We start from the raw sequence: 24,250 nt of genomic DNA on the forward strand, positions 1-24,250 counted from the left end.
AAAATAAAAACGATTGCAGCCCGGGCTACACCCACTCATTCGGTACTCACAAATTTATTGCAAATCTCTCTATATATATACATATATATACAGATATATATTATTCCAATGAACAGCGGCAACTGCAATGGCTAAGAAAAACAAAACAAAACACAAAAACCAAAGTAACAATAAATGAGTTGATGATTGATACAAAAGCAAAGACAAAAATTGTTTTCCACTCGACGCACAAATTCGCATGCGTTTTACCTGCGGAATTGAGTTAGCATTGACATTAGGGAATCCTTCGGGCGGAAAAACGTCTCCGGCATTTTCAGGCTAATGACACCAGGAAAAACACTCTCGCTCTCAATCCGTTTTTCCAGTGCAACGAGGCCTGCAGCCTAATCTCTTCGCCTACCTGCCAATCCGTAACATCGGGCCATAAAAACCCGGCACTTCCCAGGGCCCAGACTAGTCATCATTCGCGTCACATCCGATACAGACCAAAAGACAATCACGCGATCTTCAAGATGCCACAGTCAGGCGGGAATTACATCACCTTCATCGTCACTCTCTTGGTTTCGATCTGTTTTCTAGATCTTGCTTGGACAGCCAGTTATCAGTTGCAATCTTACGACTTGGATATGGATAATGGGGGATGTATCAAATTCTAGCGAGGCGGAGTACAATGGTGGGATAACTTCCCTGGAAAGACCGCTTTCTTGGCTAAGGAATGCCAACAGTATGTTTGGTGGTCCTGCTGGTCATGTAGTCATCCAGGTGGCCAAAGAACTACTGCATCGCTCAGCTGGAAACAGTCAAGTGGGTTAAGGAACATAAGGATTGATTTATATATGATTTCTAATTAATTACTTTTAATATAGGTCCTTAGCCTGAACCTCACCAATCTCCTGATCATCATTCTGCTGAAGATCCTAATCTTCTCAGCTGGAATGCTGGGAGCAGGGCACTGGAGTGGCTATGGTTATGGCCATGGTCGGTCAGCTAGTGATAACAACTTTGGTTTAGGCCTAACTTCTGGTGATGACTATTTGATAACTGGATTCCTGGCCGCCCAGGGAGCTGGAAGAGATGAGTGCCTCTATGCAGCGTCCTGTGCCTGCCCCACATCAGCCTACGAATATGCAAAGGCAGGACGTGCTCTGATGGGCGCCATAGAAGTTTTCCAAGGGTAAGTTAATTTTAAAGATATTTTATTTGAATTCCTATTAAAAACTTAACTAAGATTATCCTTGAATAACCTATTACTTAATAATCTTTCTAACTTATTCCCAGGGTTCCGTTGGAGAAGCCGCGCTACGTCGATCTCATAGTTCTGATGGAGCGTGCCGCCTACGATGGCTTTCGAGGAGTGGCATGCAACACCACCCAGACGTGTGACGGATTGCTCTGAAGTTACCAAGTCAAATGACACTATTTATGTATCTATTTAAATTTATATTAAATCATTAGGTTGTAGTACAAACGAGGTGCAGTCAAGTGCTTGGTGTTTCTGCTTGTGGTGTACAGTCTCAAATGGTTCAGCATGGAAATCAGATTATTTGCTAAATAATTTAACTATTCTATGTCTATTATTGTGTCTACTTCGGCTGTATTTGTGTTTTCGTTGAGGACTGCTAGTCTTCAAGATCTTGGTGAGATTAGCGTAGGATATTCCTGTCCACATTCAGTTGCTCCTTGCCACCGGTAATGGCCTTGACAAATTCCGGATAGTGCAACAGGCCGTCGTTGTTGTCATCGGCTATTAGCAAAAACTTGTCAATAGCCTCTGTAAGTGTAAGAGAAATATTATAACTGATGTAATGGTTTCTCTGAGATAAGAATGGAAAACATACCTATAAAGTGTTCCAACTCATCGGTGGCATTCTGAAGGTATTCATCCCGCTCGTTGTTTTTAAAATAGTCATAGTTATGATGCATGGCAGACTGAATCATCTCGAGGCCATCCAAGGCGTTGTTATTGTCATTGTCATGGGCCTAAAAATATAAAACAAGTTAGCAACATTAACTATTTATTAATATAATATTAGAGGCTTACCTTGAACATGTAGAAGATTTTCTCCTCTTCGCTTAAGTCCTCTAGATTGGCCTGGACGCCCATGTCCCTCAAATCGTCATCAATGCGACTGAAATACAGCAATATTTATAAACTTTGAACTTAACTTTTACTGCTCTGCCAACTTACTGCTCCTCATGCGTTAGATGCTGGTCCACTCTCCTCGTTTCGCCCCTTGGATGATGTGGACCCCTCTTAACCGCCAGAGTTCCATCAAAAGTCTGGCTAAAGCTGGCTATGCAGATGATAAAGTTCAGCAAGTTCGATAGGTTGCACATCCTATACATCGTAAAATGAAATTTGCAGGAAATTGTTGTGTGTTGAGTTGAGTTTTGTGTATTTTTTTGCGGGGTGGGTTGGCCAGGCCACAACTGTCAATGGAGCTGTCAAAGCGGTTAGCCACGCGCAGGCGCTGAATTTTAGCTATAAATACTCCCCTCTAACCCGGTCGACGGCTGTCAAAATTTAAACATAGCAACCTTTTTGGCAGTTGTCCCGTTGGTTCAATAACATCAGGCACTATTGGTTGGTAGACCCGAGCACACGAAGCGTTAAATATTTATTTCAAAAAATTTCCCATCAGTTATTTCGAAAAAATGTGCGAACAATTCTGTGATAAATTTGAGACATTCAATCCGGAGATTGAATTTGCCAAGTTTCAAAAACGCAAGCCAGTCGTGAGGACTGCCCAGCTCTATGAGAATCTGCACAAGCGTGAGGATATCAAGTGCCCCTGTGAGTAGAAGGTTTAAATCCCAAAATTACTTTACATTACTTTATTAATTTTTTAAATATTTCCTTTACAGACAGCTTTAAGGGATATGGCGTGGAGACGGACGCCAATACAATGTACCGCACTTGCAACTCGGAATATGGTTACTATGCACCCAATGCCTACACCATCCCAAAGCGTTTTTATCCCTTGCCCCAGAATTTCTCCAATGAAGTCGTGCGCTTCGGCATGTATCGCAATTTCTCATTGAACACGCACATGGATCGCACATTCTACTAGGACTGGGTTTATCCGAAAACCCTTCTACAAATCAAATCAAATCACTCCTAAAACGTTTTAAATTTCTACACACTTTTATGGTTTTCTATTCTATTTAGAATTTAGAATTCTGGTCAACAAGTGCCTGCATCTTTCTCGAACATTTACCTTACAAAGCAACCTTCAAGAAATCTATCAATAACAAATTTCAAAATGTAAAACAAACAAAAAAATAAATAAAAATTTAAGATAGCACCTAAAAGTCAGTTCTCTGATTATTATGTTAATTTAAGTTCTTCTTTTGTAAAAAAAAAAAGAAATAATAAAAAAATTTCCAAGCACATCAAGACCAATGCAATCGTTTAAATTAAGAGTAAACCACCAACTGCTGAGCTTTATCATCAAGTAAATAAAATGAGGTGAGCCCTATTAACATATGAATGATAGCTGGAAAATGTGGAATGCCCTTCCCTAGCGACACAAAGAAACTACTCGATGCATTGCTGTGCGATATCTACGGCAGGCAGGAACAGTTAGCCAAGCGGATGAGACGCTGCTGTAGGGATCCTGTCTTCCAGCGAAGATCCTCCAAAGAGAAGAAAGGACAACTGGCCCAATTGGCCAGCGGAATGGTGGGCAACCGGGAGACCCTGGAGCGTTTGGATGTGCGCAAGCTGATCGATGTGTGTGCCATTCTGAAGGTGGAGATCCTCATGCTTGGCTATCTTCTGGAAAGGGTGCTCATGGCCAGGGATCGCCTGCAAAGGCATCAGGAGGTTCTTTGCGAGTTCGTCACCGCCGTGTTGGTCGTAGAAAGTGGTAAGTTTTTATTTATTTTAATTTAATTTAAGAAAAAACACGTTTTAGATATGGGTTTTAAGCATCTTCAAGCTTTTCCTCATCTTAAAAAAAGCTAAATTTTTGTCAGTGCATGAAATGTCAAAGTGTGTGTGTGTGGGTGGTATGGGTGGCACCACTGCGCAGGCTCCCCACTGACAGCTGGAGGCTCGATTTGCTTCAGCCTGAGCCACCGCCGTCAGTCAAGTGCGGAACTCTCAGCTGTGTGGATCGTGAAGTGCGGAATCGAGACAAAAACCCAAAAAAACTCTACGCTGAACGCTGAAAAAATCCTCGCTAGCGTCACGCACCGTGCATGTATGTGTGTGTTTGTGATTGCATTTATTGAATGAACTTTGTTGTGTTCTGTGGCCGTTCGCCTGTGTGTGTGTGTGTGTGTGTAAGAGAGAGTTGTGGGCAGGTGAAGCCTATGCGTGTGTGGGTGTGCCCCGAAAGGAGGAGGCTGGCTTGATGACGACACAGCGCAGCGCTGAGACTGTCTGACGGGGCACACACACACTCACCACTACAAATACATATAATTTGACTTTGTGTGCGTGAGGGTGCCAGTGTGTGTGGGACCAGCGGTTTGAAATAACAAACGTGGAAGACTGGCCTCCACAAGAATTTTTTGCCTGTCTTATCTATGTTTTTATATCACCCCCGTCTCTTTCTCTCTTCTGCACCCCTCTCTTCTTCTGCTGTGTACATGTGCTTGTGTGTGTTACCCTTGATATTCGTCGACCAAAATACCAACGGTAGCTAGAAAAACAAGAGCCATAAAAATAAGCGCGTGCAAAAGTGGCGTGCCATACCATTACCATCTATTTATTTATTTATTATTTAACTTATGCACAAAAAAGGGAAAGGAAAAACACTTTCTAATTGAATTCCAAGGAATAACAGCAGCGTGCGTAATGGAATAATACAATTTTATCGATCGGGCAAATGCCTAGGAAAATGCAATTAAAAAACTGCACTCGCCTAAAAGCATGCAATCGAAAATTTCATTAAAAACGTAACGCCTATTTTAATGCATTTTCCTGGTTCATTTCCCGGTGGCTCTGCTTATTGGTAATACATATAACAGCACCCCTTGATTTTCACCCTCCCACAAGCTTGTTTTGATGACTGCCACTAACACACACATGAGTTGCCTCTTTTGGCCATGGCTGATATGACCAGCCATTGTTGCTGCCATTGTTGTGCAGTGTACGAGTGTGATTCATGTCACGCTCTCACACTCGTCCAGCGAAAAGGCTCACGAACTGGCTTTGTTTGGCAAAAACAACAGAAACAAAAAATAGTTGATTGTGGATTGCATAACTACAAAGAATGTCCCACAAAAAAAAAGTGTACGGCAGAAGAGTTGAAGGCCGCACGGCTTTAATCCATATATCTGGGCCAAACCATTCAAATCCATTATTCAGCAGTTTAACAACTTTGATGGGTGGCAATCATTTAACAGGGTGAAATTACTATGTAGCAAGTTAATATTACTTCAAAGAAACTTCAGATGCCAAGTCGTAATTAATAGCCACAACAGAGCTACCACAAGTGCGCCAGCTCTCTAAAGCAAATCTCCTTTCTGGCCTTAAAGCTGTTTTCTTAATTAAATGCCACGTGGCTTCAAGCTCTGCTTAACTTGCCTCACAAAATCATGAAAACCTACCAGAACGTAATAGCCACAATCCTTAGTATTAGGCTTATTAGGCCCGTCAGGAACAGCTCGTGCAGAATTATACATTTAAATGCCATGAAATTTTAAAAACGAATTCCGACTCAAAGGTAATTACTTGGCCAGAAAGGGGCAGCCGTTGCAAACGTAACTACGAAAGTGGGTCAAGACAGTGGCCAGTAAGGCGGGGGATCGATGAGTGCACCACAAGTCGTACAATGGCATGGCTACAGTCGGAAAATGTATGAGCTAGTTAATAACCATTTAAAAAATATATTAATATTAATTTGAATTTGTAGTTTATAGTTAGTTTTTTAATAATTTTACAAGTTAAGGTTATATTGAAAACTTTTAAACTGATGGAAATGAAACCCCAATATTTCCTTCAGATATTATTAGAAATTCATAATTCATTTTTCTAGTATATTCGCTTTTATACGCTTCCTATATCACAAATGATACTAATATCCTAACTTATACTTCTTAACCCATAACTATTTTCCGAGTGTAGCATTAAGATAGTGCTTAGTGTCTGCTTTTCCTTCACATTTTTCCCCAAGTCAGCAGTCACCTGGCCAAGCTTTTGGGAACTGGGTCTGCAGTTGCTTAGTTGTCAAGGTTTTCGCCTCTATATTTCTTTTTCAGCTACGACACTGTGTGTGTGAGTTGAACGTTTTTTGAGTTCTTCTGCAAGGCGAAAAAATAGTTTTCAATGACATTTGAGTCACAGGGATTTGTTTGTGTGTGTGTGTGTGTGTGCGCGTTTGTGTGAAAGCCAGTCTACGGTCTTCGCCAAATTATATAACTTCAGCATGCCACAAATACCTATGCAAATAGCTCTATAACCCAATACGTATTTATAGATGTGCATGCTTAAGTGTAAGTGTCTATATGTGTATTCATGTAAATCTTGTGTAAATAATACAATAGGCCACAGCAACAACAACAACAACAACTACTACTACTACTACTACAACAGCAACAACAACAAGTACAACGTAAAGCAAAAATGTAAAACCATAAATAGAGAATCCCCACAACCAAAAAAACAACAACTACTACTACTAACTGCAGCAGCAACAATAAAGAGCCGCTGCGAGCAGTGGCAGAAATCATAGCATACCGTCAGGCGCACGTTAACTTAACATGGGTAACTATGCCAAGCCAGCACCAAATCAGTTAACACCACTCATTCTCTCTATCTCTGTGTTTCTCTATGTGTGTACATAAATATTAATTAATTAATTAATTTACATACTTCTTAAATCGATGTCTTTTACCTTGTGTTTTTTAGCGCGCCTCAAAGCGAAAATAAACGTTTTGCTTTGCCTTCGAACTTTTGCTCGTTTTGAAACAAAGACTTAACTCTCGCTCTCTCTATCTCTCTCTTTCTTTACCTTATTTGTTTAAACAACGTTTATAACCAACCAAATAACAACGAAAAGGTAATTTATGCAAAAGAAGTTCAAAAAGAAAAGCTGCTGCATATATCATAAAATATTCGTTGGGCACACATTCGCTAGAGCGGACCTTGAGTAACAAAATATTAATAAATTAATAAATATTCTAAAACATAATGCTTGAAATCATTGAGTTTTTAAATGAACTTTAAATTATCAAAACAAAGAATAATTTATTTTTATACTTCTTAAACGACAAATAAGGTCCGCTCTGGGGCACACATACAAACACATCGCACATCCACACAGTCGAGGCGTACACATTACTCATGGTAAACGCGCACAATTCTAATTTTGGCGGCCGCTTGTAATTAACATTTGCATTTTCGTAGGGCAAGGGCTTTTTCCCTTTGCTGGCATAAATTTCCATTATTTTCCCATGTCACAGTGTTGGAGGCGTTCGACCCCATTTAACCCATTTATATTTATCCATCCTCGGGCAATGTGCACACTTAATTTGAATATTCCGCTGTTCCATTTTTTTTTGTTTCGCAGATTCTTACTTAGAAAATTTACACTTTTTCGATAATCGCTGTCCTGTGTGAACTTTCACAACCTAAATACCGACATACATTTGTACATCTGTTGCATGTTGGCCAAGTTGTTGCTGTTGTCTTTCCTGGTTTTTCCCACCCATTTCAACAATCATTTTACACTCTGATGACTTCGCTTGTACATGTTTGCCGTGTTTCCTGTTTTGGTTTTTTTTTTTTTTTCTCAATTTCACCAGCACCTCTCCCATTTTGCCATCAAATTGTAATTACTGCGTCGCTGCTTACTTTACACTGACAGAGAGGTTTATTTATGACGCCCACCGCGTTTATTGCGATGCAAAGTGACACGAGCTGCTGCGTGGGCGGTTGGAAAGGCTACAGGATCCTGTAGGACTTTGGACATGTGCACACACGTGTGCCAATTCCAAGGGATTCCAGAAATCTGAGTTGAAGTTAAGGGGATGATAACTCAATCTGCTTATCCGGGATGTCAAAAAAGATATGCCAAGATTTTTGACTGACTTGGCTTTTTATTAATGATTGATAAGTAATTTATCGGCTTCGATTTTCATTTTGAAGGCTGGGTTGTATTTGCTTATTAAAGTGTCTCTCTAAAAAGCATTAAAAACCCATTTTAAACCTGCTAAAAGGATATTCATGTAACAATAAAACATTCTTAAAAACGATTCAAGAAGATTTCTTTACAAAAGTCTTCTCAAAAGAATAAGCTCAGAACAATGTAGCGACTTGTAAATTTAAATACCATCTTGATTGGGTACAAACTCATTTTCTTAAAAGTTTTAAAGTCAAGCCAAGGACCAACTGGGCTGTCACAAGCACAGATCCCTTATCAAAGTTATGTAGCTGCAGAAGCAGATGGAAAAATTGAGGGGAAAATAAAAAAAACTTGCTTGCTTTTGGCAGGACACAATGTTCACTTAACTTTCGAGAGCCTGGCTTATTGAAATTGACAGGCAGTCTTAGTCCGCGTGATGCAAATTGATTGACTTTGCAATATCCAATACACGAACTGGTCCACGTGGCGTATGAGTAATGCTTCTTCTGTTCGAGGTAATTCGGAAATTTAATCAAAGTTAAATGGAGGACAACTCGTGTCGAGATTGCGAAACTGCAACAGCAGAAGCAGCCACAGCAAGTGTTCCCGGGGGAGCCATTATGTAAGCAGCCATCAAAACCAGCATTTACCCATCGCAATTTTCCCACATTTTCCTTTAGTTTTTCCCTCGCTCCCTTTTGCATAATCGCCTGGCCAAGTGCTTTTGTCTGGGACCGCGTGATAAAAGTGAATCGCATCCGCTAAGCCGATAATCATTGGGGTTAAGCATTGCAATAGTTTAATGAACCAGCAAGGATTAAATTTATCATCTAGATGGCCATTAACAGGGGAATTCATTAGGAGCCACACGCCCGAACTGACACTAATGGCTCAGAACGTGCCTGCGCATCTGAGGCTACTATAAAAATCTTATGGCCAACTGCAATGTATATTAGGATTGAGATGAAGAAAGTTTAAGCAGTCACACAGACGCTGTCCAGAGTTGGGAGGTCCCCCTCTTTCGGATTCAGTCCATCCTACTTTTGGGGTCATGCAATCCCGAGGGATAAATGCGGTTTAAGTACACAGCTTTGGCTGCTTTCACACAGCAGCTAAATGGGGACATGGGCATTACATAAAGTAAAGTAAATCTCTTTTGAACTGCTCAAAAGGTGGCCAAAAGGGAAGCTGAATTTAAGTTAAGTCTTAACGCGGAGTACTAAAAATGTTTTCGGGTAGTATTCAGTTATAGCAACACTGAGATAAAATACTGAAACTCTTAACATTTCTTAATTTAGGAAAGTGGGAAAACATTCTGACCTTCCCTGGCTTTTTATGTTAAAGCTTGAAATATCAAAATTACGTTTTTTGTAATATTTATTAAATTACAAAAGTTTAATGAAATAGAAAGTTTATTTCTTTAAATGATTCCCTCTTGTCCTGCTTTATATCTTAATACGTCGACAGTTTTATAATCTTTTATCTCAATAGTTAAAGTTTTCTTAACACAACTTTTTAGTTGCTTTCACAAACATTTTTCTCAAGAAAATATCATTCTTTTAAGGCATATTTTTTATGTTACTGCCATAGCCGTAAAATGTTCACTGTTCTTTCATTTCTTATTCACCTATATAAATAGCTGACGGGACCCATATTCTTTCGGCTCATTAAACCAACTGTCATGCCTTACGAGTCTTTATGGTTGAGCACACAAAAGACATACAAACACATTTTTTAGAAAAACAAACACAACACGCACGTGATGTTGACCAAAGTTTAGTTTTGGTCAAGGACCAAACGCTGAGCCCAAATGTGGGCTAACTATCTCAGCCTTGACAAAAACACTCGTAGATCTTATGTCCTTGGACAGACGCATTTAAAATAATTACACTCACTTGCATACAATAAAGAATTGCTCCTCATTGTCATTTGCACATAAATCTCCCATGGAAAATGCACTTGAAGTGAAGAAAGAAAAAATATGAGACCCCCGTGGGGGCCAGTCCATCGTCTGGCCGTAAAGAATGTTTTTACGTCCGGCGCCTAATTGGTGCGAAGTTAGGAACCCCATTACATAAGAGTCGGCGCAATTACTATTTCATTAGCCTGGGTCGAGGTGGTCTCCTCTTCATGCTGGTCCTTTAGTCTGCGAGAGGCTGCGATGCCTTCGCTCCTCTTTCCAAGATATTCTCCAATTTGCCGAGAGTAAACAAGCCAATGTTTGTTTAGCTTTAACTTTGGCCAACAGCAATTTCTAACTGCCTCTTCATTATACAAATGCCTTTCTCCGAAGGAGTAAACATCTTGGGTTTAACATCCTTACATACGACTATATGTATGTGTCGATTTGCATTAGCATGTAAATAAGCGATGGAAAGGCAAAAGGCAAAAATTCCCAGCAATCATGGCGGCAAATACAGTCTAGTATGGCTAACTGGAACGACCTTTCAAAGATATAAATATAAAATATAAACAATGTGTGTATCTTTGCTTATTGAAGTAAAACTGTAAATGTAATCCTAAAAAGGCCTTTTGATTAAGCGAATTATTTTTGCAAAACATTTTTGGTATCTACTTGGATTCTTCATATTAATGGATTCAGCGCATTCTTGGCTGTCAGCTCTCAACGCAAACAATTACACCAATTTCCGAAAAAATTCTTAAAAACGTAAATTTTATTTCCACACATTTCTCTCTCTTTTATTTTACCACTCAGCACAAGCTTTGTGTTGGAGGATAACTGAGGAAAAACCAGATTTTAGCCTTAAAATTTGACTCACGTTCTGCTCGAACAGCATGCTCTTGATAAGCTGAAAACGTCGAACAGAAGTAAAAAATAAAACGGAAATCAAATTATCAGCCATAAAGTGCGTTTCTATAGCCCACACGAGAGCATTGAAAGCTAAAAAGAAACCACACAAAAAATATTGATTCTTTGGGGCGAAACTTAAGCCTTAGCCAATCTTTATCTTGGTAAAATCGAACGCAATCTGAATTTATGCTGCTATCATAAACCCAGCGCAAGACATCATATTTTTCTTTTTATTAACTTGACCTTTAGGGCTGAGTATGAGGGCGGGGCATGTAGGTCAGGGAATGCCTGTCGGCAGCTGTCTAGAGCCTAGAAGCCGATAAAGTTGAGCCACGAGGATACCGTCCTCATGTCAGAGTGTCAGCATTGCAGGGCTAACTATGTTTTACTTGGAATGCCAGAACACATGTGTATCGCCCACACATCCTCCATCCACAATACACTTGTCAAGTGAGATATATAAATGTCATGGTCAATTTAACACAAAGACACGACACTCTCGTATCCCGTGTGTGCCGCTTTTCTATGGAGTGTTTTGTGTCATTTTGGCTTGGTTTTTTCGCTTTCACTGATGTTTTCACTCGCAAGGATGTGCCACAAATCGCATTTTCCCACAATTGCATGCCCGCATAAAAAGTCGCTCTCAAGTTAGTTCGCCGCTCATCGACATTTCGCCACCATTTGGATCAGAGCACTTGATTGATTAAGTGTCTAAGCTATACAAAAATTTCAATATAAATATATATATATATATCTTTTGTATTCTTTCTTCTTCTCTCTTTTGCGCGCTCTTAAAACGTAAAATTGTGCCAACTACCAACTCTATATTATTATATATACGAATAACCTCTAATATATATGTAAAGTTTGCATACTGCACGGATATTGTAAGTGCTAAGGATCCAGAAGCCAAGAGCCCAATAAATTCTATTTGAATAGACAACTATTAACCTTAACCCAATCAGCCCGCCGACCGAAAGTATGCTATATATGATTTTTGCTTAACTTTTGCAGACGATGCACAGCCTAAAATGCGTTTTAGCCTCTCACCACCGCCACAGAAAGCCATTACCAGTGCCCGCCTAACCTCGCCCACTAAAAACAGCCAAAGCACTACCACCAATTCCACCACCATCCCCGGCAACAACAATAGAAGCCCCAGCAGCACCATCTCCACTATGCTGGCTCGCAATGGCGGAGGCCACGGAACCAGCCCTACCGCCTCCGGATCTGGTCATGGCCCCTCTGCTACCGCCACCGCCCCTTCTGCCTCTGCGGACGATGAAGCCACCTCGGATTACAACCAGTGGCTGCATGCGATGAAACTGGTGGCCCGTCTGCCCGGAGGCACACCACCCGAGTTCCGACGCAAGGTGAGATTCAACCTGGGCTTTATGCTCTGATTTCGCCAGCATAAGGTCACAGGACATGGGGGATGTATTTATTTTATTTATTATTTATCATAACACTTTCTGTTATAAATCAAAAATGCACTTCAATATTTAACATTCTGTAAAGCACTCGAGGTATCAATGTTCTATCTAAATATTAGCAATACCTATAAATAAAAAGTGACTTTCAGTTTCAGAAATAGATAAAAAACGTAGTGCTGATAAATATAATTTAATATTTCGAAAGAAACACAATAAGATAATTCTAAGGATAAGAATTCTTTAAAGAAAACTTCTTTTGTCTAAAGAAATGTATGCATTATTTGTGTGAATAACCCTTTCATTCGGCTAACTACCTTTCACAGTTGTGGCTCTCGCTGGCGGATAAGTACCTTAAGTCGAAGAACGTGGACTGGGCACAGCAGCGGGAGAAGTGCTTCTGCGAGGAGTGGCGCGAGGACGACGAAGAGCTGGGCATCCAAATCGTCAAGGTGAGCTCCAGTCACGGACAGGCTGTCCTCTAGAGAATCATTAATGTTTTACCCTCGTTTAGGATCTGCATCGCACTGGCTCGAATCTGTGCACCGGCCCCGCGGGCTCCATTAACCAGGCCAAGCTTAAGCGCATCCTTCTCGGCTACGCGCGCTACAACCCTGAGGTGGGCTATTGCCAGGTGAGTGCTCCTTGAAGGATCTTTGTCTGCTGCTTGCACTTCAGAAATATAACAAAAGGATTCATACTCTTCCGCTAGGGATTCAACATGCTGGGAGCCCTTATACTGCAGGTTATGGACAAGGAGGAGGAAGAGTCCATGAAGGTCATGATCTATCTGGTGGAGGGCGTACTGCCCACGGGCTACTTCTATGGATCGATGGGTGGCCTACAGGCAGATATGGGCGTCTTCCGGGAGCTTATGCAGACAAGGCTGCCACGTCTGGCAAAGCACCTGCAACGATTGCAGGGACCCGTGGAGAATGCCTTCGAACCACCGCTAACCAATGTCTTCACTATGCAGTGGTTTCTTACTATGTTCTGCACCTGCCTGCCCATGTCCTGCGTCCTGCGCGTCTGGGACCTGGTCCTAATTGAGGGCAGCGACGTCCTTCTTCGAACCGCTCTTGTTCTCTGGAGTTTGCTTGAAGAGTAAGTTATTTTAATATATAAGTTCCAAAGTTTCAAAAGCCTATTGCAATTTCAAGAATTAAATTAAAGATAGTTCTCAGAAAATCAGAAAAAATGTTATAAAAGTTTCATAATCTCATCTTTTCCAATCATATAACAAATTTTAATGATACTAATTAGCGAATCATTTTTAAAGCCGTCTGGTGGACATTACGACTAATTGAGGCATTTTCTTAATTATAATTGAATGCGAAAATGCTATTATATCAATGTGCATCTAGTCTGTGTAGGATGTTCGGGGTGGGCTTGGTGGGTGGTTGGCCAAACAATCGCCGCAGTGCAAGCCGAGAATTTGTGTCAAGGCTGTTGGAATTTTGGCAAGAGTTTTTCTTGGTTGCCAAATGCAATTTAGCAATTCCGCTCGGTTCCTTACCCACCAGGAATTTCATGTTCAGACATTGTGGAACTTTTTATGGTTCTGTGGAAAACAAGTTTACTAAATACAAATAAACTAAAAAAAAAAGCAGCGAACGACATTGAACTATGCTAAATGTAAGCTAGAAATGGGATTTTTTAGAGGGAGGTCAAGGTCGTGAATCGACTTGGGAAATTGAAAGGATAAGCTGTTGAATAACTTTTTGAATAAGGTTTGGGTGATAGCAAAGTTATATTTTTTTATTTGCAATATTCTTTCCTTTCTCTTAAAAGCATTTCTCTAACTTCGAAAGGCTTTTAAAAAGTTTGTTGTGTTTCTGTTGCAAAATCTAATAATATTTTCTGTTTTCCCTCTAAGGCGTGTACTCAGTGTCCGATCGGCTGATGAATTCTATGGCAAGATGGGGTCTTACTCTAGTGAGCTCCTCAATGGTCACCTAGTTGACTCCAATGGACTCATTGAGCGAGTGGTGAAACTAGGTCCCATTGCGGATTTGAGACAACTGAGGGATAAGCACCTCTACAATATTGCCCCACTGCGTCACAAACAGGGATTACAGTGAGTAATACAAATTATAATCAATCACAAGATATAATATCCTGCTTTCATTAAGGCTCTACTACGACGAGGAGGACACCCATTCGGATGAGGAGCGCATAGCGGTGGCCACCGTTTTTGGCTTGAATTGGGGCAGACGTGGATCTGTGGGTCCAGCGGCGGCGGGAAAACAGCAAGTGGAGCAAAAGGATCGCCTCGCTTTGGATATTTCCCTGCTGAAGAAGCAGTATGATCGGTTAAGGGAGCGCCAGAAGCAGGCTCATGTCATCTTAACCACTGCGTGCTCAACAGCAGCCCGACAAGGATCTGGTTCCACGAGCAGCTCCCAAGCGTCCGTGCCAGTGAATCAGTTGCTGCTAGGTCGACCGGCTATTGTGACCAACAAGGGAAAACGAGTTGGTGCTCCGATGGGTGCCATTCCACCCGCTCGAAAGCCATCACTTCCTGCAGTTCTTCATACCAAGCCAGGCACAGAGAAGCAACTGCGAAGGGGAGAGACCCTGCTTTGGAGGGATACCGACCCAAGCCGAAGGCGACGCGATAGCTTAACTTGGAAGGAGATCAAGGCGGATCGGGCAGCCATGATGCGGGAGGGAATCGATGTGAGCTCTGTGAAAACCCAAAAGCTTCGCACACGATTCGGAAAAAGCGATAGCTCATCGTACAGCGAAGATAGCGATGGAGAGCAGGACGCTGGAACAGGAGGAGGTTCCAGCACGGACACCAGCCTCTGTGATGATGATGATCCAAAGTCCATCGAAAAGAGTCCAAAGCACAAGGCAAAGCTGGCACGCAAACTTAAGGAGCAAAAGCAGATGTCCGGCTCTAGGGACACAAGCTTGGAGCGACAAAGGCCTAAATCCTGGGCTCCCAGCAGTCAAGAGATTCCCTTCATGCTAATGGGCACGGATAGTGGTGATGAAAAGGAGTCGGCAGTAAAAGAAGAGGCAGATGATCCAGCTGAGGATAGTGCCACCGAAAGCGGACGTTTTGGTTTTGACAAGGAATTGGATTTGGTTAGCTACAAGCTAGAGCCACTAAAAATTCACAGCGAAACCGAAATTCCAGGCATGACTTCCATAAGTCCCATTCCCACGCCCAAAGAAAAGAGTAAAGCTGAAGAGGATTTGCTGGAAGAGCGAAAGCGTTTCGATGTGAGCGATAATGGAGTGACAAATCAGTATTTCGAGAGGGTAAACAGCGTGGAGCGCCCAAACCGTCTGGAACTATCCTATTCGCTTAACGAAGAAGAAACGGATACTAGTGCAATTTTTATGGAAGAAAGGGAAAAAGTTGAAGGTCACAGTGGTGATAGGGAATATAAATCCATTCCTCCACTCTTCACAAGAGAGGACGATCATAGTGTACAGGTGGCTGGCAAAGTGCCTCAGATTCGGGACGACAACATTCCGGGTGAGAACAAGGACGACTACAAAGAACTCCTGAACATGACGATAGAGGACAATACGGTGTATAAGCCTCCACCTCCCACAGCTAGCAACTTGAGTAATGCCAGCCGAAAGAGAAGAGATCCTCGACGCAAAACACTGACCCGCTCATCCACCATTGAAATCGAGGAACGATATCAGGCACTAGAGCGAAGGATCAGTCAGGATCAACCAGATAGACAGTCCAAGTACATTCCTAGCACTGCTGCTCTAGAGGAGCGCTTCAACACCCTTGAAAAGCAACTAAGTGCCGAGAAGCAGCGCAAGGAACTTCCCGAAATGGAAACTGACTATCCCCCTAAATCTGAGAGAATACCCTCCACCGCTGACCTCGAGACGCGCTTCAATTCCTTGACAAAACAAATGAGTTCCAGTGAATCTAGTTCCAAAGCACCCATTGATCTTAAGGATGAGGAATCTCCAAGTGGCAGCAGTCCCAAGGAGCAAAGAGATAGCGAGAAAACTAGCAAGCTGCATAGTTCCGAAGAGACTCAATCTGATACAAAAGAAACTTCAGAAAAAACAGAAGCCAGCGATTCCAAAGAAAATAAGAGCGATGAAAAGGGAGATGAGCAGCCACGCCTTAAAAAACTTCCATCAACTGCGGAGCTGGAAGATCGGTTTAATGCCTTAGAACGCAAGATGAGCGTGCAGAAAACGAGCCCATCCAAAACTAAAAAGGAACCACCTGATGAGGAAGAAACAAAGGCTGTTGAAGAGCCAGAAGAGTCCGAAAAGGTATCAGAGAACTCAAAAGATAGTCACTCAACCACAGATACAAAGGATCGACGAAAAAGTGATCAGAAAAAGCCTGAAACTAAGGAGGTCCCTAAGTCTCCAACACAAAACCAAGAACAGAAAGATAAGCCCAGAAAAGTTGAGTCACCCAAACGGGAAGAAAAATCAATTAAGGAGAACACCAAATCGTCGGAGGATTCTCCTAAGCCAGTAAGTTCTCCAGCCGAAAAACAAAAAACTAACAAAAATGCGGAAGCCAATAAGAAAACTGATTTGGAAGAGGATGACCTGGTAAAGAATACAGAGAAGGTTGAACCATCTAATAAACCCGACTCCAAAACTAGCGAAACCTCAAAACAAACTGATTCTAAAAAGGAAGAACCTGCTAAGAAAATGGTTTCAGAAAGTAATAAGTCCGATCAGAAAGCATCCTCTGAAGACAAATCATCCACCAAAGAACAAGAACCGGCAAAGACTCCTCGGAAATCTCCGCCCTCCACAGAAGAACTAGAAAAGCGTTTCAATGCCTTAGAAAAGCAGATGAGCACTACCAACTTGGAAACAAGTAAGGAGCCTGATCAAGCAATGCCATCAGCTAAAAATCAAACACCAAAAGAAGAGGAAAAGGCACAAAAGTCTATGAAATGCTTTGATGACAAGATTAAGGAAGTTAATACAGCAATTGCAATAGAGCAGAAGAAAGTTGAAGAGGAAGATCAGGCGGAGAAGAAGCATAAGGGCTTTGGGGAAAGCTGCAAGGCTGTCAACGAGAAGTTGGAAGCCCCCAAAAAGGGGGCTTCCGAAAAACCAGAAGAGAGTCAACAAAAGGGAAAGAATCAGAGAAGAGCTTCGGAACCACCATCTACGGAGGATCTGGAAAAGCGATACGAAACCTTAAAGCGGCGCATGAGTAGCAAGAATCATTTCAGTGAAACTGTTGATGAAGCTCTTGAACGGATCCAACAGGAGGTGATCTCAGAGTCCGTGGAGGAGAAAAAACCTCCACCGTCGACGGAGGATCTGGAAAGTCGATTTGATGCACTGCATGGGGGTGAGAAAAATAAGCCTTCGACTACTCAACCCAAGCATGTAGATGTGGCAATCGAGGCGCACATTCCAGATCCACCTCCGCCGCCTCCACCACCAAAAGATCGCCCTGTCCTGGCTGAACCCGTTCTTCACCAGCAACAGGCTCTCATCGAAGAGCTGCAGAGTAAGATGCGAGGCCAATCACCCGGCGAGGAGAACCTGAAGCCCAGCGAGATAAACCCACAAAGGAGACAGAGGAATCTACTCCAACGACCCACGCCCATGGGCGATGAGACATCGGAAGCACCTGCAAACACGGCTTACTACAGAGCAGCAAACCATGACCAATGGCAACAGCGCATGGTGCGTCGGTTCTCTGATTTACCCTCCCGGGCCGATCTGGAGAACCGATTGCAGTTCCTGGAGAGGCAACTCTACAAGAAGTTCTACAAGCAGCGCTGTGCAAGTGATTCCGAAGTTGCATCGAAGGTCAAACTCCCGCCCGATGAGCAGCCCAGCACCTCCCGTCAAGCCAGGGCATTGGAGGCCGAAGGACAACTGGAACAACGTGTCCTGGCACTTGAAAAACAACTAAGTGAGAACAGTCTCAAGTTGCTGGAAGCGATGAGGGAACGTCAGAGGTCAGCAGTTCAGCAGAGTGATGACACCGGATCCCCCAGGCGCTTGAGCACAGAGACGATCGACGCTACTGGCAAGGAGCTGGTTCGATATACCCAGAACATTGGTGAGCTGGAGGAAGTGGACGCCCACAAACCCATAAACATTAGCATCAACATTAAAATGATGGTCAACAAGGATGGTGAGTCCAAGCAGCCAAAGGGTGAGGCCAAGCCCACGACAGAAGATCTAACACGTCGCCTGGAGCAATTGGAGCAGCAATTGCTAGAGGAACGGGCTAAAAACGGCTCGATCCCATCCGAAAATGAAGGAGCGGAGCTAAAAATTGAAAAACCTGAAGAAAGTGATGCTTGCAAAAAGCAAGAGAAGAACTGTCACAATCAACACGTTAAAAGTGATGAGGCTGAGAAAGTAGAAGTGCCTGTTGAGAAAAAACTTGAACCAGAAGCAGCCAAGGAAACCAAAACTCTTGAAAACGAAGAGAAGGCACAGGCTCGAGCCAAAGAGGTGGTAACAGAAAAATCTGTTAAAGAGGAGAAAACTGTCGTTGACGAAAAACTAGGAGGAAAGGAGGAGGTTCCAGTAAAACCTAAATCTCCAGCTAAAGAAAAGCCAGAAGGTGATTCTAAAAAGAAATCGGTGGCAGCCAAAGTTGACGCTAAAAAGGAACCATCCACCCAAGACAAACCTCTAGAAACCAAGTCCGACAAGTCATCCACTAAAGAACCCAAACCTAAGGAAGCTCCTACTGAAGAAGCAAAAAAGAAAATTGAAAATCTCAAAGCTGAGTCTAAACCAAAGGAAACACCTTCAAGCACCAAATCAGAAAATACGAAATCTGAAACAATCAAATCAAAGGAATCTTCTTCGGACACCCCAAGCAAAGAATCAACCAAAAAACTGCCAGAAAAGAAAGAAACGAGTAAAGACTCCTCTTCCAAAGAACTGCCCGACAAAATGGTGATCAATGCCACCGATCTGGGACCCATGGATCCCAACAGCAAAACAGTGGTACTGCTAATGGACAACGAGCCGAGAGCCTCGAAGGTTAGAAGATTAACTAGAGCTAACACTGAGGAGCTGGAAGATCTTTTTCAGGCCTTAGAGAAACAGCTCAATGATCGCAATCTCATCAAATCCGAAGATGGTCGCCTGATACGCGTAGATAGCAAACCAAGTGCTGAGCAGGTGGAGCAAAGTCAAGCCATTTCTGATCTCACAAAGGAAATCGAAGATTTTACCAGCGCCAAACCAGAGGAGAAGGAGAAGCCCAAGGAGGCAACAAAAGAAGGCAAGACAGAGCCTGAAGAACCCGAGGACTACGACTGGGGACCCAATACTGTAAAACATCACCTGAAACGCAAAACAGTTTACCTGCCCTCCACCAAAGAGCTTGAGTCTCGCTTCCGTTCATTGGAACGTCAAATCAAACTGCTTGAAGATGTAGAAAAAATAGACGTGGAGCAGCGGCTAAATGAAATCGAGCGGAAAATTAAACTACAGTACTCACTGTCACACGAGAAAGACTTAAACAAGTACTTGGAGCTGTGTGAAGGTAAGGGTCTGGATGATGATGAACCACTGCCTGTGGAAACACCTACGAAGGCAGAGGAAACTGTCACAGCCAGAGATCGTTCCCGCAGTCCTGGACGCAAGGTGACAACTAAATCTCCGTATACTTCTCCATCCCGGAAGGCTGCCACTAAATCTCCCTACACCTCACCTTCTCGAAAGGCTACCAAGTCACCCTATACTTCGCCTTCCAGGCAGCAGAGATCACCTTCTCCAGCTCGTTCACCGGAAAGGAAGTCCAAAAAGAGTCCCTACACTTCACCAGCCCGTCGCAAACCACATCCTAACGATCTTCCCATTTCCGATGACCTCGAGTACAAGTATCGGGTTCTGGATTTGGTAAGATCGAAGTCCAAAGAAAACTTGGCCAAGCGAATGAACGACCCGAACAGAAAACCGGCTATTCATCCTCTCGAAATGATTCTGAGCCCCAGTCCAGATGAAGATGCAATACCAACAACCGGGGAACTGGAGCACAGGATACGTGTCCTGGATGAAAAGCTGAAATCGCCAGCCAAGACCCGGCCCAAGTCGCGCTCTCGATCGCCCACCATCGATGACATTAAACGGCAAAAAATGAGGGATGAGCAAAAACCCAGGACACCTGTGCACAATCTAGAAAGAATAGTCAGTTCACCTGGAAGACCAGAACCACCCACTGCCGAACAGCTCGAGGAGCGTATACGGATCCTGGAGCAAGAACATAAGTTTGACTTTAAAACCCAGAAGGACTACAAGGCATTCAATCAAAAGCTCAAGGACGTCATTTCACCCTCGCTCTCCTTCGAGGAATTCCGTGCTGCCAAGTCCCGAGAGCAAAGCCCCCGCCGCCATGGCGCCACTACTCCCAAGTCTGCCCTGCGTCGCGACGATTTCGATGAGGCCTACTCCAGCGGCACCACAACCCACTACCGCCCAACCAGTCCCAAGGTCATACGATTCCGGGACGAAGACGAAGATGATGACCATTTCGAGGAGGCGCCCAGGTCGAAGTCACGACAGACCAGCGATCGAATGGTGGGCAGCACTAATAGCGTTTTGGACTGTATATCGGAGAATACTAAAATTCTTCAACGTATTCTTAAGAAGACTCTTGCAGATCAACCATCGGCCACTCGCAGCTATGCCAGCAGCTCGGAGGGTCTGGACGCCTTGGGTAGTCGTCTTATGAGGGTAAGTGGCAGCTATATTCGTTATAGATCTTGGTAATTCATATCTATTTTACGTTTTAGGAAACCTCCCCGATTACCCGAACCGGAACCCACACGGGCGTACCACTGCGAACGGGGGAGAACATCAACGACCGTCTAAGTTCGATCAAGAACTCCATAAAATCGATAGACACCCTATGCGAGGAGAAGCCCTACCAGAAGGAGAAGTGCCAGCGGTACATCGATTCACTCTTTTCGGACTCACTGCATTTCGCAAGTAAGAAAAGTTCTCTGGAGGATCTCAGTCTAAGCAGGAGTCTAAGTCGCAGTGAGAGCAGGGGAAGAAGCATTCACAGATCCGGAGACTATGCTCCATCGATAAGGATTACCTCCGAGCATCGATCTCTGGGCTCGGCGGAATCTCGCAGGAGTCCGCTGGGCAACCGGGAAACGAGTCCGCTGCACCATCGATCGCACAGGGAGGTGAGCCGGGAGCTGTCACCGCGTCGAAGGCGCTTGGAAGAGGAGGATGAGGAGCGTAAAGATCGGGAGAGCAGTAGGGTAAGACGTGATAACTTGTTGCCAAATTATTTTGCTGATAATCGTAGCGAACTAAGTAGCGGGAGTAGTTTAACCGGGTTTAACCACAAAGTAGATAGACAACTAGAAGAGACGTGCGCCAAATATGCGGACGATCGACGCTCGGCCTGTCGCACACCGTTGAGCCACCCGTTCGAGTCCCGCACCACAGCCACACGCCACAGCCACACAGATCCAGTCCAGATCCAAGCCACCGCAACCGGAACAACCGATAGTTTCCCTCGGCCCGTGTCGCCCTATCGCCAGCCGTATGATCCCTATCATCGTTCCCCCGGTGGTGCCGGCAGCACACCCCTCTATCAGCCCGGCAAGCTTGAGATTCGCCACACCACCGTAACCTCGACCTTCTACGATCGTTTCCTGACCGAAAAGCAAATCGAACGGCAGACCAACTCCCGTCCGCCCAGCCGCTCGCCAGTGGTTTCGCCCTCGGTGCCAGCCAAAAGCTACATGGACTTGTGCAGCACCACTTCAGCCACATCCAGCACCACTGCTTTTAGCACCACCTCTTCATTCATGTCCAGCAGCTATGCAGGACCCTCCTTTTCGCTGCCCTCGAGCAGTAACTATTCCTATTTGAACCCGGGGGGTTCGGGCATCTCCTCCTCCATTTCGCCCAGGGCCAGTTGCTCAGATCTCCGCTCCACAACCACAGCCTCATCCCTTACCACCACCACGACTACCCCATCCACAACCACCTCTTCTTACGTGCCCTATAATTTCAGCAGCTCTTTCACCTCTCGTTTAAGCGAACCCATTACCACTTGCTCTGCTAGCGTAGTGAGTACTAGTTCCCTCACCCATTCCACGGGGGTCTACAATCCCATGATGTCGTTCACGCTGAGGGAACCCCTCGCCAGCAGTTCCCTGGGTGGTTCAAGTGCCTCTCCCTTGCTTCCGTTTCAGTTTAATAGAACTTTCACTTCCAACTTCGACAAGGAGCAGAACAAACAGTAAAGAAGGAGTCACATCAATCGTTAACCGAAGGTTGTCCATAAACATAAAAAGCCCCCCTTAAAAACCTCTTTCCACACCAAAATCGATAAAGTACTCGAAGAAATCAAGCTCAAAACTTATTATACTGAGAGAAAAATCAGTCTAAAATAACTACTAATTTTAAAAAATATTTATTAAACAAAATTAAACTGTTGAAGTTTATTTCTTAGGATTTATTCTAGGAATGGAAGAAATGTTTTTTGGAGATTATATTCTATTAAAAGATACTTAAATGGCCCTTGTGTTTGTTAATACTAAATAATACGTAAATATTCAGCTCTTAATAATTAATTATAAAATCAGACTTAGAAATCAACGTTGAATGTTGCTACTCCCTGTATTACATTATATTTTCATGATTTTAGATCGGTTTTTATCTCAGTAAACTTAACTCTCGCTAAGCAATATAAATATAGTAAATATAATAAACAGTTTTAGGAAAAGGTAAACCCAACAACATATATATATATCTATAAACATATACAAAATCTTGCAAATCGGATATTTACTCTTCAAGCAACTCTTGCACCAAACCATTTTGGCTTCTTGCAACTTACCTCATCTACATTGACAGCACCAGCAACTCAACTGATCATAACTTAGCAAAGATTTTTATACTATATATACATATATACTATATATATATCTACGTATATGCAGAAAGTATAGCTATCGAAAATGTAACCAAATGTGAAGAGGGCAAAATGTTATTCCATCTTTTTTCCGCGTTAACTAAAGTTTAACTCTAAATCCTTTTAGCCAGAACACGCAATTAAACTAAAAACTTTTCCTTAATATTAACTAATCAATTTACACGGTTTACACTAGACAACAACAAATACCCAGATAAATAAAAAAACACACACACACACTTTGAAAAGGTGTAAAACTTTAAGTGCATTTTTGGGCCGAGTTAGTCGAGGACACTAAAACATATTGATTAATCAATCAAATTACGTTAACTGACTGACACGAGCCGTAAAATTAGTTTACCAATACCATTGTTAAATATACACGCAGCCATATGTATAGATATATGTACCTATACCAATTGAACGATATATATTGTATTTGATTACATACCGATTGCAGTTGTTGAATTTCAATTATGCAAAAGACACGATAACGATTATGAATAAGCAAGTAAATGCTAGCCCAAATGCAAATGGCTTTAGGAACTATTATCAATCGCGGCAGAGGAGCCGAAAATTAATCAAAACGATTAGGAAAATTTTATGACAAGTATTTCGATTCGAAATCGGCAAGTTTCCAAGAGATTACCAAAATGCAATTGTTAATTAGGCAAAAGCTAAGATGACAGCTTCAGTTTATATACGCATAAATTTAATCTTAATTATTGTTCTCTTGAATTTCGTTCCCCGATTTTGTTGTGATGATTTTATTGTTATTGAAACAAGTTTGTAAACCATTTTTGTTATTGTTTAAAGTTTCTCTGAGAAAAAAAAAACCACAAACTAACGAATTGGTAAAAAAATATAATAGTAAAAATATTTTTATTACAAATTGTTGAAGAGTTTTAAGTTTTGAAATAAAACGAAAATATTTAAAATCGAACTTGAGTATCTGTGGCATTTCTGAGGGTTAAATATTTCCATTACTCGTGGAGAGACACTGATAAGCTGAGATGATCAGTCCCCTCGCCTTATCAACTGAAATGGGAAA

The 24,250-nt window shown here is 42.7% G+C and overlaps 4 protein-coding genes across 9 annotated transcripts; 3 read left to right on the plus strand and 1 right to left on the minus strand.

Annotated features, from left to right (window-relative positions):
- The first annotated feature begins 335 nt into the window (after nt 1–335).
- Nucleotides 336–1,400, plus strand: LOC108117494. The gene is given in 4 exon segments (XM_017229971.2): nt 336–641; nt 643–804; nt 867–1,174; nt 1,279–1,400. Coding segments are annotated over 4 exon segments (717 nt in total). The 5' UTR covers nt 336–512; the 3' UTR covers nt 1,397–1,400.
- An 11-nt stretch (nt 1,401–1,411) lies between these two features.
- On the minus strand, nt 1,412–2,445 carry LOC108117492 (multiple coagulation factor deficiency protein 2 homolog). The gene is made up of 4 exons (XM_017229967.1): nt 2,189–2,445; nt 2,042–2,129; nt 1,839–1,980; nt 1,412–1,771 (listed from the first exon to the last, which is right to left on the minus strand). Exons 1-4 carry the CDS (start codon nt 2,344–2,346, stop codon nt 1,644–1,646), a joined length of 516 nt encoding a protein of 171 aa, XP_017085456.1. The 5' UTR covers nt 2,347–2,445; the 3' UTR covers nt 1,412–1,643.
- Nucleotides 2,446–2,482: 37 nt separating this feature from the next.
- Nucleotides 2,483–3,299, plus strand: LOC108117493 (UPF0691 protein C9orf116 homolog). The gene is made up of 3 exons (XM_017229969.2): nt 2,483–2,584; nt 2,643–2,794; nt 2,866–3,299. Exons 2-3 carry the CDS (start codon nt 2,656–2,658, stop codon nt 3,069–3,071), a joined length of 345 nt encoding a protein of 114 aa, XP_017085458.1. The 5' UTR covers nt 2,483–2,584; nt 2,643–2,655; the 3' UTR covers nt 3,072–3,299.
- A 55-nt stretch (nt 3,300–3,354) lies between these two features.
- On the plus strand, nt 3,355–24,050 carry LOC108117488 (titin homolog). Of its 6 annotated transcripts, XM_041819511.1 has the most exons (11): nt 3,355–3,469; nt 3,526–3,869; nt 11,902–12,260; nt 12,644–12,769; nt 12,832–12,951; nt 13,030–13,421; nt 14,194–14,394; nt 14,450–20,837; nt 20,910–20,993; nt 21,053–21,532; nt 23,660–24,050. In XM_041819511.1, the coding sequence occupies exons 1-11, from the start codon at nt 3,465–3,467 to the stop codon at nt 23,804–23,806; spliced, it is 8,646 nt and encodes a 2,881-aa protein (XP_041675445.1). In that variant the 5' UTR covers nt 3,355–3,464; the 3' UTR covers nt 23,807–24,050. The 6 variants fall into 6 exon arrangements, with proteins under 6 accessions (XP_041675445.1, XP_041675444.1, XP_017085453.2 ...); XM_041819510.1 differs by having other exon boundaries at nt 14,450–20,993; XM_017229964.2 differs by having other exon boundaries at nt 21,053–23,776.
- Nucleotides 24,051–24,250: the final 200 nt, after the last annotated feature.

Source organism: Drosophila eugracilis, unplaced genomic scaffold (genome assembly GCF_018153835.1).
Source record: "Drosophila eugracilis isolate 14026-0451.02 unplaced genomic scaffold, ASM1815383v1 contig_75, whole genome shotgun sequence".
NCBI lineage: Eukaryota > Metazoa > Arthropoda > Insecta > Diptera > Drosophilidae > Drosophila > Drosophila eugracilis.